General features: G+C 44.9%; 1 protein-coding gene across 1 annotated transcript in view; it reads left to right on the forward strand.

Moving 5' to 3' along the window:
* Positions 1-19,537, forward strand: part of FSD2 (fibronectin type III and SPRY domain containing 2) — a 490,462-nt gene that overhangs the window by 238,453 nt on the left and 232,472 nt on the right. The window contains exon 9 of the mRNA XM_078684747.1: positions 19,327-19,483. Within this exon, the coding sequence (XP_078540873.1) occupies positions 19,327-19,483 (157 nt within the window). The remainder of the gene's footprint in view (positions 1-19,326; positions 19,484-19,537) is intronic.

Below are 19,537 nucleotides of genomic sequence, written 5' to 3' on the forward strand. Positions count from 1 at the left end.
GTTTTCGAGTTGGTCCAGTTGAGTCTCACGGATGTCCACTTGTTGTTTTACCTGGTCTAGTCTGTAGGTGAGTATATCTAGCTTAGAGGCAATCACTTTGAGACTCGATTTGACCTCAAGCATTATAGTATGGAGGTCATCGTCTTTTTTTTCAGTTATGACCCTGGCGCCAAACTCTGAGTCAGACTCAGCCCCGGTATCTCTGAGCTGCGTCCGTCTCTTGTTTTCTAATGGGAGATTAGTCTGCTTAGTGTCCTGCTTCCCATCAGAGTACCTAAATCTCCACGGAAGCAGACCGGTACTAGTTTCCCAAAGCCCTCCTACCACTGAAACCCGCTTTGTGTACCTAGCCAGGTTCACCAACAAGGGGGGAAGGGGAATGGGATTGAGAAGAGACAAATTCGAACTGCTGGTGGCCCTCCCTCTCTTTCCTGCCTGGATCCTCACTTGGGTAAATCTTCTTTAGGGAACCCATACCGATCCCAGGAGGAGGAGAATATCTAATGCATATAAGAGGGATAGAACACATAAATCCAAGCTACTCCAGACATTATTTAATTCCTTATCAATTACTGTGTTAACAATCCTAATAGTGTCTTTTGGAGTTTTAGCATCTCTTCTGTGTGGATTTCCTGCAAGGAAAGTCTAATGTTCTTTCACTAAATCCTGAAGGCTTTTCCAAGATGTATCTGAACAGATATAATGCTTCCAAGAAGTCATTTTATAAATGAGGCAGCGCTTAAAAAGGAACAGGGGAAGCATAAGCAGGGAGGAAAGGAAAAGGAATGAATGCCCAGGAGAGGGAAGGGAGGTATAGAGTTAGAGTTACAGATCCTTGGAAAATGTTCAAAGTACCTTACTGACTTACTCGAGGAGTAGACCTCTGAAGGAACTCCTACATATTTCACAGAGTTTCTTGACACGCCGTCTTCTAAACCGCTGAGCAGAAATCCAGATGATTCTCCTTCTTACTTCAGAAAAGAGAGACACAGCTCTCTACCTGCAAATGGATGTGAAGCCTGGAGACTAATGCTCTTGCAGAAAACTCTGCTCCCAATCACTTGAGGGAGCACTGGCGGGTAACCGCTGCTGAAAGACACCGCTGTCTAAATGGAAAGCTGGATCACTAGGAACTCAAACGAGAGAATATCTTGGAAGTTTGGAAGTTCAAAATATGTCCGCCGCACACTCAGAAGTAAATGAGGGAGGACAGCCAACAAACACTCTCTTGTCAGGAATTCAAAATTGAAGTGCACAGAGAAGCGCCCATGCTCACGTTTTGACTTGTTAATTCTCGCAAGAACGCTCAGAATGAAAGGTGCTGCAGAGACATGGAAAAGGCAGCGTCCATCTTGTAATGTTAAATCTAACCTAGCTCTGCAGGTTCTTCCAATGATTAATCATTGGAGGTTTCACTATAACCATACCACTTCACTTCTGACCCTTCCTCTACTTATTCGGAATAAGGGAAATGGCATTAATCTGATTCCTGACACTGCCCATATTGTATCGGTATGTGTTGCAGAGCCTCCTTCCTTGGTTTTGTTAATTTGCCTTCCCCACTGCCATGCCTGAGGCCGTGGGCGAGCACACCCGGTATGCCCAGTGAAGCTATCTGACTCCGGGCCTCTGTACGCTCAGCAACCAGGCACAGGAGAGGTGGGCACCAGAGAACTGTGTGAGATATTCCTTGGCTCTTCTCCATGCACCAATGCATAGGGGTAGCTTGTTTCTTTTGTTGTTAGGGGGTATTGCCAGCGTCCCTGCTGTGTGAATATTTTCAAGCCTGCAGTGTTCAAGAAGTTTATTGCCTTCTGGTTGTGTTCCAGGAGTGTTTGGCATCCGGAGTCACCCGTACAGGTAACAACTGTCCACTGCAGGGCCCGGACAGCACGGGTACAGTATAGGCCGCAGTCACACGTGCCCCATGTCCGTCAACTCCGATTTGGCACTCACCTGTGTCCTGTGTTGGCAAGAAAAGGCTGGTTGGATGTCTAAATTTATTCCTCCCCAGGGCCAGGTGTCAACGCTACATTTTTTTCCTCCCACCATCCGGCTCCCGTGCCTGATTCTACAGCTCTGATGTAGCTGCATCCTACCATCGGGCCAGAGGTCCCCAGGCGACCCTAGCGCAGTCCACAGGGTCCTGGTACGCCTATCAGGTCCCGCCTGTGGGGTGCCCCACTGCACACCCTGAACAGCCTGCACTCCGGCCGGGACTGGCTCTAAAAACAGGGCACTCCAGACCAAGGCTTTCCAGTTTTTTATCCAGCCGCCTGGGATATGTTGTCTGGCGCCACTTAGCTCTTGATGCGGTCAGGCCTGCCCGACCTATCCTCAGCCGCGTAGTGCAGCTTCCTTCCACGGGGCCCCAGGGATCCACAAATCTCTTTCAGGTCCGCAGCCACCAGAGCATGACCCCAGTGGCTAAGGCCCTCTGTCTCCTTGGAACAGGGCGCTTCTGGACCAAGGCGGTCAGCAATGAGGGCCGGTCTGCAAGGCCATGACAGCACCTGGCCTTAGCGGCCTGGTCCGCCTGGACCTCCCAGCACACCAGTCGCTGCTCTCAACTCGGGGCCCAGCAGGGGCGCCAATTCTGCTTTAGGTCCTCTTCAGATGACAGTAGCCAGCACATTGTGTCCTCCGCCGTCTCCAATCTCCTGCACGCCACAGCCCCTGCCATTCCAGGCCGGGCCAAAGCACGCCACATCTCTTGGTTCAGCCACCCCCCCCAATGAACAGGCCAGAGGCAGCGCAGTGGTCTCAGTGCCTCCCACAGTGTCCCGCACAGCAAGGACAGCGAAGGATTTTACCTTGTTCCTATTGCCTCAGGTTGGAGTTATTTAGAACGTTCCTTTAGCCAGGATCAATAAGGGATCTTTCCTTGGCCGTCAGAGCCCTCATAGCAAGTGGCCATCTTGCTGTTCGGCGAGACCATGCCCCCTGTCTTTCAGAAAAATGGATCTCTCTGCTCATACATCTACCCATGCTGTCAGGTATACATAGTAGGCTGTGGAGAGGAACTGCCCTGTATACTACAATATGGGGAGAGACTGGCCCCTCCTGTGACCTGTCTCGTAAATTTTGGGTGTGCAAATTAGAAAAAGGAGCTTATCTCTCTGGTCACATCTCCCCACAGGATGTCAGATATACAAGTAAGTTGTAGAGATTAAATTACCTCTGTGCTTAGAAGTCTCTCTTGTATAACAACTATACAGACTATGGTATGGAAACACACTGACTTGTCAGCCACGACATCTCTATAGAGTAACATACATGCAAAGTAACTGTGGATAGAGACTGTTCTCTCTGTGCATACCTCTCTTCATAGTGATGAATGTGTTGCACAACTGGTGTCCATGCTTGATTGTAGGGACATACTCACCTCTCTTTCAGATATCTACAAACGGTGACAGTCATACGTAATACCGTGGGCAAGGCAGATGATAGGAGTGTGTCATAGAGTATGAAGATGTACTGCTCTCTATGCCAATACCTCTCCCTTCGTTCAGAGGTACCTATACTACAGCTTGGCAAGGACTCATTGTCAGTGAGCCTCATCACTGGTGGTCTAGTGGACCTCTGTCTCTATTCTCTCGCTCTGTTCTTTCTCTCTGTTTTCACTTGTTTTTCACTGAGTTCAATCTTCCCCTTTTCCTCTCCTGTATCTTTTCTCCTTTTTCTCTCATTTTTTTACTGATTTAAATCTCCCCCTTTCACTCCCCCTCTGTGTCTCTCCTCCATTTTCACTAGTTTTTTACTGATTTCAATCTACCCCTTTCACTCCCCCACTGTGTCTCTCCTCCGTTTTCACTCGTTTTTTACTGATTTCAATCTTCCCCTTTCACTCCCCCTCTGTCTTTCCTCCATTTTCACTCGTTCTTTACTGATTTCAATCTCCCCCTTTCACTCCCCCTCTGTCTTTCCTCCATTTTCACTCGTTTTTCACTGATTTAATCTTCCCCTCTCACTCTCCTTCTGTGTCTTTCCCCCAACTTTTCTTGCACCTTTCCCTGCCTCATTTCCACTCTTTCCTCGCCTCATTTCCACTCTTTCCTCGCCTCATTTCCACTCTTTCCTCTCTTTTTCCTTTTCTGCCTGTTTTTCCCTACTGCTGATGCCCCCGTGGCCCCTCCCCCCAGCACGACCAATGCGACCAGCCCAATCCAGCTCCCCTACCCGCCTCCCAGCTGTCCAGCCCTCCCAACCCCTAGTTAATGGCAGATGCTGCATGTCCGCTGAATGGATGTGCGCAGGGCGCGCCAGTGGCGTGCTAAAAGCAAGCCTGTCTGCGCCCGTCCTCGACCTGACCTTGACCAGCGCCAGGAACCCTGGACCTCATCAACGGGAACGACACGACCCAGTGGCACTTCACGCTTTCAACACAGGATGCAACAACAGCTGTAAGCTAGCATCACCAGCCGACACCCACGGACCCTTTAGCTGTCACTGCTGCCGGCACACCTGCAGCACCGCCAAAACCACAGACATGGCGCAACGCGCCCGCAAGACCAGAACCCAACCGAAGACCCTGCAATGGATCCTCCTCAACATCCGATCCCTCCACAAACACGCCACCGAAATCTGGGACCTCCTCGACAGCACCACCCCGGACGTAGCGTTCTTCACCGAAACATAGACTAACACCACCTCGGGACCAGACATCGCCATCACCATTCCCCAAGGATACAAGATCCCCAGGAAGGACCGCTGCACCCGCCCGGGAGGAGGAATCGCCATAGTACACAAATCCAACCTCCCCTGAGCACACTCCCTGAAGAGCCCACAGACCTGATGGAACACCTTCACTTCAAGATACTGGCCAGCCCTACCACCACCCTCCAAGGAACCCTCATCTACCGACACCCTGGACCCGCAGACTTTTCGCCAACTCCATCCCGGATATCATCTCCCCGCATGCCATCGCGTCCACCAACTACACCCTACTGGGAGACCTCAACTTCCACCTCGACAACCAACTAGACACCAGCACCACATGCCTTCTGGACAACCTCCACAACATTGGAATACGCCAGATCGTGACCGAACCCACGCACTCAGTAGGACACACCCTCAACGTCCTCTTCACAACAGGTAACTCCATCACCTCCAGCCACACCACTAAACTCCCATGGACTGACCATTGATGCGTCCACTTCACCCTCAGAACACCCACTATCCACAGACACCTGCACCTGCTCCCATGAAGAAACTGGACCAGAATCACCGACGACCAGCTAACCTCATCACTCAGCAACTCCACCCCCACCATCATGGAAAACAAAAAGCCCAACACCGCTGCCCGAACCCTGCATAGATGGATCTCTGACAGCGGCAACATCTTAGCCCCCCTGTAGGAGAGTAGGATCTGCTTACAATGGTTACCCCCACTTTTTGCTGGTGTTTCACTGTTTTTCGACTTTAGTCTGGCCGGGGCCCTGCTATCCAGGACCCCAGCCTAGCTGCTTCCTCTCTAAAATGATTGCATGTACTTTAGGTACACTTCAGTTTGGTTACTGGGGTACCCTTGTGAGTCCCTAGTATATGGTACACCAGGTACTAAGGGCATAGGTACCCCAGAGGCCTATCAGGGGCTGAAGCATGTATTATACCACCCCTGGGAAACATTCCAAAATAACACCACAGGACTGCTACTGCAGCCTGGGTAAGGTGGTGCATGCACCCCTCACTAAGATATAGGTTACCCATATCTACCTTTAATGAAATGAAAAGAGCTTTTATAAAGTGCATGGCTACCAAAGGCCTCCCAGCGCTACAAGACACACCTAAACCAGCAATAGAAACATGATCAAGCAAACAAAAAAGTTTTAAGGAATTTTCGGAAGCGGAGATGGTTCGCCTCAAGACGGATAAAATCAGGTAGTTGATTCCACCTTTGAGCAGAATTAACAGAAAAAAGACGACCCCCAGTCCAGACTCGATTAAATCTCGGGACAATGGCAAGATGTTTCGACTCGGAGCGGAGGTTTCTTCTAGGGACATATAGAGAAACAATATAGTGGAGAATCGGTGGCAAGTTAGCCGCTAGTGATTTGTGGACCATGCATAAGGCCTTAAATTGAACTCTTTTGTCCAGAGGCAGACAATGCAGTGCCCTAATGTGCGGCTTAGCAGATTCTCTGTCTGGGCATGCATCAAAAGTCGTGCCACACAGTTTTGGACCGTTTGAAGTTTTTTTATGGTCAGACAGGAGGAGCCTAGGTACAGCATGTTGGAATAATCTAGCCTTGATAAGATCAAGGCTTGAACCAGGAGTTTCCTGGCATTAACAGGTAAGAGGGGCAGGATCCTCCTAATCCTCTTAAGCATGCCATAGCATGAGCCAGCAACCCTGTATGTCTGAGTCTTAAAGCTCAGACTATGATCAAGCCAACCTCCCAAGCTTTTGGAAGCAGACATATCTCCCATACATTTCGGCCACAGGGAGTCATTCACCAGACCAGTAGTCTTTCCCGGAAACATTAACTCAGTTTTAGCCGAATTCAGTTTAAGGAAGGAAGGAAGATTCCATCCAGGCCAGGACTTTCTCCAAGCAATTAGCGAGGATGGACTTATTGTTGTTCATCAGATTGAGGGACACAATAAGCTGAGTGTCGTCAGCGTATGTGTCAATCTTAACCTCGAAAGGCTCAACGATCTCACCTAAGGGGCGCATACAGACATTAAAAAGTGTGAAGCTCAGTGAGGAACCCTGAGGAACCCCACACTGTAATGGCATCCAGTCGGAAATGGCGTTGTTCTAAAACACAAGGAATGAGCGATCAGCAAGAAAAGACTCAAGCCATTTATATAAGAGGCCCGTCATTCCAATCTCTCTAAGTCTTACCAGCAGAAGCTGGTGATTGACCGTGTCGAAGGCTGTGCTGAGATCATGCAAAATCGCAGTGGAGCCACCGGAGTCAAGGATTTTCTTGGCCTTCTCGACAACTGACAACTGGTGGTTTCAGTACCCTGTTGGGGCCTAAAGCCTAAAGCCCATTTGAGAAGGGTGAAGACGGTGATTTTCCTCCAGAAAATCTGAAAGCACAGACTTGACATGCCTTTCACAGATTATGGCAATCCCAGAAAGTCTCGATATTGGTCGATAGTTAGAAAGGACTATGGGGTCCAGAGAGCGTGTTTTCAGGAGGGCTTTAACCGTAGCTTGTTTCCAATGGGAGGAGACAATCCCAGAGGAGAAGGAGCTGTTAACAAGCACTAAAAAGACAGGGGCGACTGAATCAAATACCTGGTAGAGAACGCGGGGGTGCTGCATCACTAGGGGAGACATATTTTAGACGCTCCAATTGTGATTTCAGAGTTTCCATATCCATGCATGCAATGGAATCAATAGCAGGATGTGGAGCGAGGGAAAGATCTCTAGTCAGAGGAGGGTTAGTCACGTTTCCTGGGATAAGAAGGGGAGGAAAGGCCAGGTAGATATCCTGAATTTTCTTATGGAAAAAGAGCGCCCGATTATTGCAATGGGCAGCTGCATTTTCCGGGGGTATGGAAAGCTCAGGAGAACGTGTAAGAGATTTAGTAATTTAAAAAATTTCACGGGAGGAATTCGCCACTGATAACATTTTGTTAGTAAAGAAGTCGGATTGGGCAGATCTGATCTCAGTTTTATAGGCCTTGACAGCTTCTCTGTATTTAATTTTTTCTTGAGTTGAAAACTCCTTTCTACAAGTTCTTTCATGGCGCTTACAGGGCTGTTTCATCTCTCTGAGTTTCGAGGAGTACCAGGCAGAACCATGATCCTATTTTCTACTAAAAGACCATTTTTTAGGAATATGGCTGTCAAGCGATGTCTCCTGCCATTGATTAATTTTAATGTTATCTGATTCACGGTCATTGCTGAGCACAGGCCTCCCACTGTCGAGCGAAAGCTCCCAGGCATCAATGGAAAGTTTAGCCCAGTTCTGGTTCCAGGTTTTTTTCCGTTCCCTTAACTGTTCACACTCCTGTGGAGACCAGGTGAAAAGGACCAGATAATGGTCAGACCAGGGTAGAGGAATAGGTTTATCCACTTTAAGGTCATTCATGTTAGAAAAGAGAGGGTCCAAGAGATGACCCTTCTGATGGGTAGACCCAAGCACTTTTTCTTTCAAAGCTAGTGCATCCAGGATATTGGTTAGCGCCTCAGATTCCGGATCATGGGTCTAATCAAAATGGATATTAAGGTCCCCCATAACTGAAAAGTTAAAGTAGAGCTAACTGATTTAGCTATTAGGTCAGGAAGTTCCTTTTTAAAGCTTACACAGGGGTAAGGGGGGCGAAAAATGAGCATACCGAGAAGGAACATGTGGGGGAGAAGCCAATCACAAAAAAACAACTCTCACATTCAGGGATCAAGCTGTTGGTAATTTGACAATGATAACTATCCCTACATATGATGGCTAACCCCCACCTCGTTTTCCTACTCGGTCTTGCCTCTGGATAAGATAACCTGAGGGGAACGTAGAAACTACAGCAGAGTCTGCGGTACTGGTGAGCCAAGTTTCCGTTAGGAACAATACATCAAATTTGAATTTTTCCTTAAGTAGCCTTAATTCGATAGAATGGTTGGGTAGGGAGCGACAATTCAGCATAGAAATTTTGAAAGCCCTATTGTCAGAGGGGCCAATAATAGTAGCAGGCTCAGTAGAGGGCTGAAAACTAAAAGGACAGTGCAAACATTTAGGCATCCCAGTGTCAGGTGCCATGGAATGGCGGCAGGTCCCAGCGACACCCATTCTGAGCTGGAGTAGTTGAGAATAAGAGTACAGGTGCTGACCTAAGACCGGAGAACCAGGGGTCCAGGCACCTGGGCCCGTTCGAGCATGGCATTCTGGGTAGGAAAACTTTGGGGGATCCATGCAAGCCATACCCCAATGGACTCACCCGGGTGTCTAGTTTTTAGAAATGTTTGGGGTTGATACTTTCCCTAGATGGCCACCGAGCCTGGTACCAAACTCCAGGTTCCCCCCCAAAACCAGGTAGTTTTGTTATAGGTAATTTTGAAGTCTCCACAGTACGATTTAGGCCATTTACTGTTGCATCCACTATGCCTACCCACAAAAGTGAGGTATCATTTTTATTGAGAGACCTGGGGGAACGCTGGGTGGGAGGAAATTTGTGGATCCATGCAGATTCCAGAACTTTCCCACACAGAAATTTGAGAAAAAAGTGATTTTTTCAGCAACATTTTAAGTTTGAAGGGGATTCTGGGTAGGAGAATGTTGGGGGACCCACACAAGCCATGCCTTGCTGGACTCCCCTGGGTGTCTAGTTTCCAGAAATGTGTGGGTTTGGTAGGTTTCCCTAGATGGCCGCCGAGCCCTGGGCCAAAATACTCATGGGAACTCCCTTTCAAAACCAGTTTGGTTTGTGATAGGTAATTTTGATGTCGCCTCAATAGGTTTTGGGCCTTTGCCTGTTGCGGATCCTTGACCCACCCACATGAGTGAGGTACCATTTTTATCGGGAGACGTGGGGTAATGCGGAGTGGGAGGAAATTTGTGGATCCATGCAGATTCCAGAACTTTCTCACACATAAATTTGAGAAAAGTGATTTTTTTGCAGTGAAATTTGCAGTTTGTAGGGGATTCTGGGTAGGAGAATGTTAGGGGACCCATGCAAGCCATACCTTGCTGGACTCCCCCAGGTGTCTAGTTTTCAAAAATGTGTGGGTTTGTTAGGTTTCCCTGGCTGGCCGTAGAACACGGTGCCAAAAACCCAGATGACCCCCCATGCAAAACCAAGGCATTTTGAGATAGGCAATTTTGATGTTGCCTCAATACGTTTTTGGCCCTTGCTTGTCAAGGGTACTAGGGCCTCCCACACGAGTGAGGCATCATTTTTATCGGGAGACCTTGGCAGAGACACTAAAAAGACAAAGATTACTGCCCAGCCATCTATTCCTGAAGCACACACACATACTGGTTGGATTTGGCATCAGGGCGAGTGATGGTTCAGTATATACAATTTTATTAACAAGAGATTTCACAAAAATAAAATGCACTGTCAATAATTGAAAGGACAAAAAACTGAACCAGTGACTCGCAGCTCGTGAGCTGTAAAGCCACGTTAAGGCCCCAACCGCTTTACAGGCCATTCGCGCACCTTTCATATGTGATACACACAAGACCATTCACACCACCAGGCACGAAACCAACACATTACACCATTCACAAAAAGGGACAAGGTACACCCTGCTTGAGAAAGACAGAAAAGACAAATATTTCTGAACAGATACCTATTCTTCAAGCACACAGAAATACTGGTTGGATTTGGCATGAGGGTGAGTGAGGGTTCAGTATATACAGTTAAATTAACCAGAGAATACACAAAAATGAAATGCACTGTTAATAATTGAAAGGACGAGAAACGGAACCATTGACTCACAGCTCGTGAGCAGCAAAGCCACGACAAGGCACCAACTGCTTTACAGGCCATTTATACACCTTTCATAAGTGTGACACATACAAAACCATTCACACCGCCAGCCGCGGGCTCAGCACATTACAACACTCACACCAGCAGACAGCGCCATTCAAGGGCCCATCACTTTCACACGCCCACATTCCTGACACAGCAAACACACCAGCTCAGGGATTGCGTGGAGTGGCGTTTAGCTAGCAGTGTGTGTAGTGACCAGCAGCAAGTCACTACTCACACACCGCCAGCCAAGCGCCCGTCCACGCACACCGGCAGGCAAGTGTCAATCCACACACACCGCCAGCCAAGCGCCAATCCACGCACACCGCCAGCCAAGCGCCAATCCACGCACACCGCCAGCCAAGTGGCAGTCCACTCCCCGCCAGCCAAGCGCCAGTCCACGCACACCGCCAGTCAAACGCCAGTCCACGCACAGCGCCAACCAAGCCCCAGTCCCCACACACCATCATAAATGTTTTTTAAACAAGAAAGTAAACACAAACCAATTGCAACTAAATACAAAACTATAACTACAAAAATAACAGCAGTAACTAAAGACATCATTGCATTGCCAAACGTTAAACTGAACAACTATATAAAACCATATAGACCAGGCAGTACACTATTAGACTCATGGTTGATCCCAAAATCTCTTTTGAGTGTGATACAATCTAAAACATGTGGGCACACACAGCCCAGGATTAGAAGGACAATCGGCACAGTGCATACGACTCTCCTTCCGCACACCTCTCCGCAAGCAGACTACATCTCTTACAGGTATTGGATTTTTTGGGCGTGGGAGGAATTATGTCAGGAAACTGGCAATCTTTCAATCTAGCCACATCCTCCACCACTCCAGCTCTAGGAACACTTGCCTGTTCCATAACAACTAGGCTGCCTATAACAGACTCCTGAAACTGAATTAAAGTCATCTTGGATGCAGGAGAACACTCCTTGTACCCAACAAAATCATTGAAAGTTGCTAAATTGAAGAGATGGATGGACAACTTCTTATACCAAATGTAAGCCTTATGAATAGCAGTGTAAGGTTCCAACCTCTGATCTACTCTATCAACACCACCCAAGTACTTATTGTAGTCTAAAATGCACACAGGTTTGCGCACTTCACCAAGCTGACCCCAAACAGTCACAGGTGAAGTACTCTCATCATGAATAGTAGTCAGCATGTACACATCCCTCCTGTCCACAGTTTTTCACTGTGCAAGGCACTGCACTCTCAGCTCTGAAGCTTTTTGCAAACAAGCGCTTTTGAGTAACCTTTACAGTTAGAACGGATTGTGCCACAAGTAAAAGTGTCTACTTTGAACAATTTCTTAAACAATTGCACAGCAGTGTAGAAGTTATCAAGGTAGCCCACTAGCAAGATCCCACACAATTTTCTCTGAAACTCCAAAAGTGGACGTACAACTAGGGGGGTCAATAGTGGAATATCTACCAGTGTACACCCGGAAATTAAAAACATATCCTGTCCTACTCTCAGACAACATATACAGCACAATTCCATAATCTGCCCTCTTGCTAGGAATGTACTGCCTAAAAACCAAACGGCCCTTGAAGAGGACCAAAGACTCATCAACACATATTTCTTTTCCTGGAGTATAGATCTCTGAAAATCTATCTACAAAGTGATCAAGAACAGGCCGAATCTTAAAAAGACGGTCACAGTCAGGGTTATCTCAGGGCAACGCCAAACCATTATCAACACAATGCAGCATCAGAAGCAAAAGTGAATACCAATCACGACTCATAATGGCAGGAAATATGGCCGTTGCCATCAAGGGACTGGTAGACCAATATGAAGCCAGGGATGGCTTCCTTATTAAGCCCGTCAAAGAAGTCAAACCCAAAAACGTCTTCATCTCATCCAGATTTGTGGAAGTCCACCGGGTAGCTCTAGAACGTGGCCTATGTCTGGCACTGTTGTCCCTCAAAAACTGTTCAGCATACAAATCAGTCTGCTCAACAATCTCACCCAAAGATACATCATCCATGAACAACGGAAAAAACTGTATAAGCAAAAAAAAGAAATCAGCCGATCTGTTCCTCAGGGTGGCAGAAACTGCCAAATTAATGCTGCCCAAAGGGGAGCGACCCTTGCCCAAGGGGCCACTCCCCACAAACAAATCCCTGGTGATCTAGTGGGCCCAATTTTTTTAAAAAACATGGCGATCTGCCCCCCTGGGGGCAAGTTCAAGTTCAAGTTCAGTAATTTGTATAGCGCACTACTCACCCAGAGGGTCTCAAGGCGCTTGTGGGAGGGGGTGCATTATTTAGACACAGCCACAAATATTGCCCCTCAAAGGAGAGCGACCCTTGCCCAAGGGGTCATTCTTCACAAATAAATCCCTGGTGGTCTAGTGAGCTCTATATAAAACAATGGTGAGATCTGCTCCCCAATGGGGGCAGACAGCCACAAACAATGCTTCCAAAGGGGAACAACCCTTGCCCAAGGGGCCACTCTCCACAAATTATTCCCTGGTGGTCCAGTGGGCCATTTCTTAAAAACAAGTGGCAAAATCTGCCACCCAGCGGTGGCAGACCAAGCTAAACAACATTGCCCCCAAAAGAGGAGTGACCCTTGCCTAAGGGGCCGCTTCCTCCAAACAGTAAAGGACTTGTCCCTTTAAAAAAAAATCCCTGGCATCTAGTGGATATTCCTGCTGCACGATTGCACGATCGTGCAGCAGAAATGCACAAATGAGGCATCAGGGGAAAGGAAAACCCTTTCCTTTCCCCCCGATGCCTCTTTTGTTGAAATCCCCCTCTCCCCAGAGGAGAAATTCACCTGCTTCCAGCGAATCAGGAAACAAAGGGAAACCTCCAATGACGTCAGCGTGCCTTGCGCACTGATGTCATTGATGAGGTGGAGGAGGGCGGGGAAGGCAGGGGAATGGCTTTGCTGCCTTACCCGGTGGGGGCACGTAGATGGGCGGCTCACGGGGAGCACCAGCGCTTCCCCCGTGGGTGGGTGCTAGGACGGCTGGGAGACGTCCAACACACACGCTCAACGCGACATAGGATGGCTCCCAGACGTCTGACGCATGGAAAGGGTTAAAGAGAAGCCAAACTCGTGAGTGAGAAAGAAATAAGAACCCTTAGTGAAGATGAAGTCTGTTACCTAACTGTGGTCATTCCACTTATGTCTGCAATATACTTCTTCCCTAAGGTGCATACAAATACAAAGAATCTCCCTGCTATGCTGATAGTCTCCAGCATTGGGCCTTTAATTGAGAAAACAACAATTTATCAAAATATGTTTGGCACCAAAGGTTAAACTGTTTAGCTTATCTTTAGGAGATACATCAGATCTCCTTTATAACACCTACAAACTTTCCACTTCAGCAAAAATGTTAACAATGAATGTTACTTCCCTATATAGATATATAAACCATGAGTTGGGCCTAGAACCATGCAAATACTTTTTGAAAAAAGAAAATAACTACTGAAAATGGTTGTGACCACAATTAAGAACAAACTTCTCTTTAGCAATGGTATTTACTATCAAAGCTGTGGAATATCATTGAGCAATTTTTTCACCTCCAAGTTAAGCCAATTTAGCTGTAGGGTAGCATAAAAAGGCATTTGCGTAGACTGGCAAATATGAAAAATATTTAGATAATGTAACTTACCTTTATTTTGTGAATTATATTTTTGTGATGTGGGATGGAATGAAAGAACTTTTGGAGACTTATGGTGATGCTGTCTTTTGAATCATTGTTACAAATTACTGGGGTAACGCAAGAAGGCCATAGGACCTGGGTAGCATATGGTACGTACAAACAATGTGGTCCTATTGGCAAGCAATCCAAAGGAAATGCAATATTTAATTTAAAGAGTAGGAGGGCAAAAAGCAAGATTATAAATAAATCACACTTAATAATGAGTTGAATAATCAAACCAATTTTTAAATATCAAAATCATAATCATATCAAAATGCATAATATTTATAATACTACTACAGTTTATTCTATAGTGGTTGCTCCAAATAGAGTGAAGAGCAAAGTGTTAAAAGCTTAAGAATTTATTCTTTCTTCTTAATGGGCCCTCACTGAAGCTTGAAAATTATATCCCAGGGGCAAGGGTGCCGAAAGAAGGTGGAAACCTGGGTGGCACTGAATAGAGCTAATATAATTCAAAGTGCCATACATCTATATCAAATGCAACTATATTTTTTAATGAACAAAGTAATCAAGCCCTGTGGCTATAGGAAAGAACATGACACAATTCTACAAAGGTTCAAAAAAAGAGGATATTCTGATAGAATTCTGTCCCAAGCCACTGCCAACGTAAAAGATGTTAAACATAAAGATGTCCTATCTAAAAGCGATAAGATATCTCTTAAGAATCAATCAACCAATGTCCCTAGAATGATCACTACATATAATACCAGATCCAATAGACTGAAATCCATCATGAGAATGCATTGGGGTCTTATTCAGGTGGATCCTATCATTGGGAAAAACGTGAGCAATACATCAATAGTAACCTACAAGAGACCAAGACCTCTCAGGGATAAATTGGTCCAGAGTTATCATCAGGCTGAACCTATCACCACTTGGCTGCAAGCCAACATAGGATTGTACAAATGTAATGCATGTAAGGCATGTAAGAATAGCCAAATTTGTAAGACTTTCAAAACTTTTGATGGCAAAGAGAAATCCAAATTTATCGCCTGCACTACTGAGTACGTGATTTACAGTCTTGAGTGTCCATGTTGTCTCCAATATATAGTAGGCATCCAAATTGCTGGTAAAAAACGTATCATAGAACACCAAAGAGCAATAACTTACTTGGATTTCAACTATCCTGTAGCTAGACATTTTTATAATGTCCACAACAGTAACAACAAATTACTCAAGTACACAGGTCTTGACAGGGTAATGAAACACATCAGAGGAGGGGACAGGAAAAAACAATTGCGGATCCTTGAGTCCAGGTACATCATTGATTTAAAGGCCAGAATGCCCTTTGGTTTGAATAAGGAGGAGGAGTTGGCGACACATATAGGGGTGTAATCACCAGTTGTTTTCCCATATGTTTATCAATTGGTTTTAACATTTTCTCTTCTATCATGTGATTCTTCTCTGGGTATTTCTTATTGTAATTTTATCATGGGTGCACAGAGTATTCATCTCATGGTGGTTGGATCCTATCCGGGTTATTCTGCTATACCAATTGGTGTATGAAAGGATATATTGCCACTTGCCTTGAGTATATTCCTGTCCAATACGGTTCTACCAGAACGGGGTGTTACCGGTTGGGCAGCATAATTGGATACTTCATTATTGTTATTGATTTAGGTTTAAATCTAGGAAGACCCTACTCTGCCCTAGTGATCTTTCAGCGTTGTGGAAATAATTTATTGTACATATATTCTTTTTTTTCACATTTTCACTTGTGTATTTATTTATTTTATGAATATATTCTTTCATGAGCCCGCAGTCTGCTTGTTTCACGTCAGGATGCTTTTTTTGCTTTTTTACTTTTTTTGTTTTTTCCAATCTTGAGCATGAAGTGGACCATATTCCAATTTTTCTTGGAATTTATTATCCAATTCCCTATGATTTATAAATGTGATTTTTTATTAATGTGCTCTATATGAATTAATATGGTTATTACGATTCTCCGAATGAAATCATGTGGGTCTGATATATTCTCGAATCTATCGATCTTTCAAAATTACAAATTGATTGTTAAAATGTGAGTTTTATTTTATCACTACTTTGGTCGCCATTGCGTAATATGCATTTTTAGAGCGGCCAATTGGTATTTGGCCTCCTACCTTGAATGTTTAATAGAATTGCCCATTATTAATGTTGACCTATTTTCAGAAATGTCACTATTATTGTGGTCTTTTTATAGCAAGGGCAACTGAACCTGTTTACCGCGGCGGACATTCCGCAGCGGTGCGCGCGTTCTACTGAGTGGACGGGGCTGCGTCGGCCAACGGTCATTTGCAGCACCCGCGAGGTAGTGCTGCCGTCGGCCAACGGCCGACGCAATCCCGGAAGGGGTTAAATATTCCTATCTTTAACCCATTTGAGAGGTGAGAGGTCAATCGAGTGTGATGAACCATGTGTCATAGTCCACCATGTCACGGAGTCTATTTTCTTATTTTGAATTTGCGTTTGAATTTATTTGCATTTCTAAGTTGAAATGAGCTGTAACACAAATGTAAATATGGTCAAAATATGAGATACCTCATGTTCCAGACTGGCATTGTAGATCTAGAAATATCACTGCACTTTAGGATTTCTTTGATTTCCATTATGACGCTGCAAGTAACTTAATGGCTACGTTGGCTCATGTATGCAAACTTGACAAAGGCCACTCCAGCCGAAACGTGGTGTTTTGCACAATAAACCACTCGTAGACTGAATTGGTGTGCCGCCTCCTTTTACTCATATTTAAATGTACAATAGGTTTCAGCAGTATACAGTGCGATAGCGTTACTTGGAAAACACTTGCATTGTAGAATAGCATAAATAACTGTAAACCTGCACTTAATTAAGCTTAATTTGGAAATTTATTGTCTCTTTTTTATTTGTTCTAACTCTCAATCTGTACACCTACTGACCTGGCACTCATTATTGAAAATAGAAAAATAAATAGTTTTCTGTCTGTATTTGTCTGTAAAAATCAAAGAAAATGGTCAACTAGGAGCCCTCTTTATAATTGTGTTTTTCGCTTGCCTACTTTGCAAATTAAATGTTGCTTTTCCTTTGGATTGCGGGCCAGTAGGACCACATTGTTTGTATGTATCATTTAAGTCATCATCAATAATGCCATCTATGACGTTAGGTATTAACACACCTAATTATAACGTTACTTTAACCTTTTATTCAGTGCATTTCTGGAATGTTTTTATCAGATTCAAGCTTGATCATATGACCCAATGCCACAGGCAACCTGCAGCCAGATTGGGCACAGCCAAGGCCTGGCCGCGGGCTTAGGGTCTGGCCAAGTCCTGCACCAAACCCAGACGTGGCCACCTAACCACCCTCTTACTCGCAGCCTTCAATTATGATTTGGGTAACACGCTGGTACAGCTAGCCCCCCTACACAAGTGTTCCCGCCCCCCTTTTGTATCACCCTCAGACTTGACGTATTAACATGAAAGTTTCCATGACGGAGTTGAGGTGGAAACTTTTTTCTTGGAGTGTTGCGTGCAGGTTCATTCGTTGTCGGTTACAATTGTTCAATGCAAGGAAAATCAGCCCAAAAGTTGGGGAATTCAAAGAAATGTTTTGAGATCGAATAAGTTACATTTTTTATTTTGAGTTCTGATAATTTCTAATATGAGTTTCTTGAAGTTGCAAGTTGTACTGAAAATGTACTTATGCACATATGGACATCGCAGGACAGAGATGACAAATCCAATATAACAGAGAATTCTTTACTGAATGTTCTCCTTTTCCATTAATCATGGTTTGGTTTCATTGTTGTTTGAAGTATTTGCCCACTAGAGTGGCAGCATTTCTTCCATTGACAAGCAAGGTCTTAAAATCCCGTTTTTGTTTTAAGAGAAACTGAATGCCATCTCGTCTAAAGTTTACCAACCTAATTCACTCCAGTGTCATTATCCAACGGTTACATTGGTCAGCGTTTACTATTTATTGTTAGGATTTTATTAGCTTTATTGCAGTGAGAAATAATCATCTTGGTTATATTGAGTTGTTTTTTGTTTGCTTTCTCTGTTAGTTTCTTGATAATAAGATCAGAGGTTTTATGTCTTTGGCTCTTTCATGACTAAGTTAAGCATTTTTAATAGCTTTTTTTACTGAAATCTTCTAACAACATCTTGCGATTCCTGTGAACAGTTCTTTTTCAACCATTACGGGTTTCTCTGGAATGCAGTTTCTTTTTTCTCTTTGGTTATCTTTATGGCAAGGTCTAAGAATGTCTCACCAGACTAACTAATGTCGTAAGGGAATTGCACATTGAGAACGATTTTATAAAGAGTTGACATTCATTTTTTGATAGTGTCCCCAACTTACACAAGCAAGAGGTAGCTGTTGTATCTAAGCCATAGTATTTCATGCTCCAGGTGGACCAAGGCAGTGGGATCCAGGACAACGTTCTCCAGCTGCCACCCTATAGTTATTCATGGTAACTGTTGGTCCCATCTATCTCATGCCCCGCTGTTTTTTCCTAACATTCAAAGCTTTTTACAGCACAGGATGTTCCTTCCAGTGTGCAAATATTGCCTGGGTCCTAGTGGATTGTATCTCTGTTGGTGAAATTTGGGGGCATATTTACAAGAACTGACGCTTCAGTATTGATGCCCTAACACCACCATGGATGCGCTTTAGTTACAATACAGTGCTTCATGGCACAAGGATTCATCGATCTGTCGGAACTTCTGACGCATCTTATGGCACAAAAGTGACTCATTGCTGGAGTTGGCCGTAAGACTGACGCAACTCCAGCAATGCTTCAGAACACAGAGGCGAGTCAGATGTTAAAAGCCCAGCGTCAATCCTTACGCCTAGATTGAGAAGGGAAGGTATAAGGATTGTGACACAGTCAAGTCATAGAGTGACACATTGAAAAGTTGTAAATTTCACTGCGTCAGTTCTACATGGCTTTTAACGTGGGAACACCGACCCTACATACATTATATCTGGGGCACGTATAATGTGATGCAGGCCTCTGCAAATTGACGCATTTGACCCAATGCGGTAGCTTGTAAATATGGAGCAGTGGGGAGCACTAATTGCACAGTCTTTGCATAAAAAAGAAGATTATGCTGTGGTGGCTCTAGCTTCTTGTAAATATGCACCTTGGTTTACTATTTTACTGGTTGATTAATAGTTTAACTACAATTGATCGAATGCTAATTTAAATACAAATAAATATCATACAGTTGTGTCTCTTTCCTAGCTCCTTCGCCTCCTCTTTTAAAATATAAGCAGTGCAGAAGCTGTGAAAATGGAGCACTTATATGCTGGGAATCTGGTGAAAACGAGAATCCTGTTGACTCATACACACTGGAACTATGCAAATTAACGAATGGAGAACATGGAGATTGTGTTACAGAGTAAGTGAATATTCTATTAATGAAAGAGCTTTGAATCTGAAGATGTACGAAGAT

This window comes from Lissotriton helveticus, chromosome 3_2, assembly GCF_964261635.1.
Source record: "Lissotriton helveticus chromosome 3_2, aLisHel1.1, whole genome shotgun sequence".
NCBI classification, from domain to species: Eukaryota; Metazoa; Chordata; class Amphibia; order Caudata; family Salamandridae; genus Lissotriton; species Lissotriton helveticus.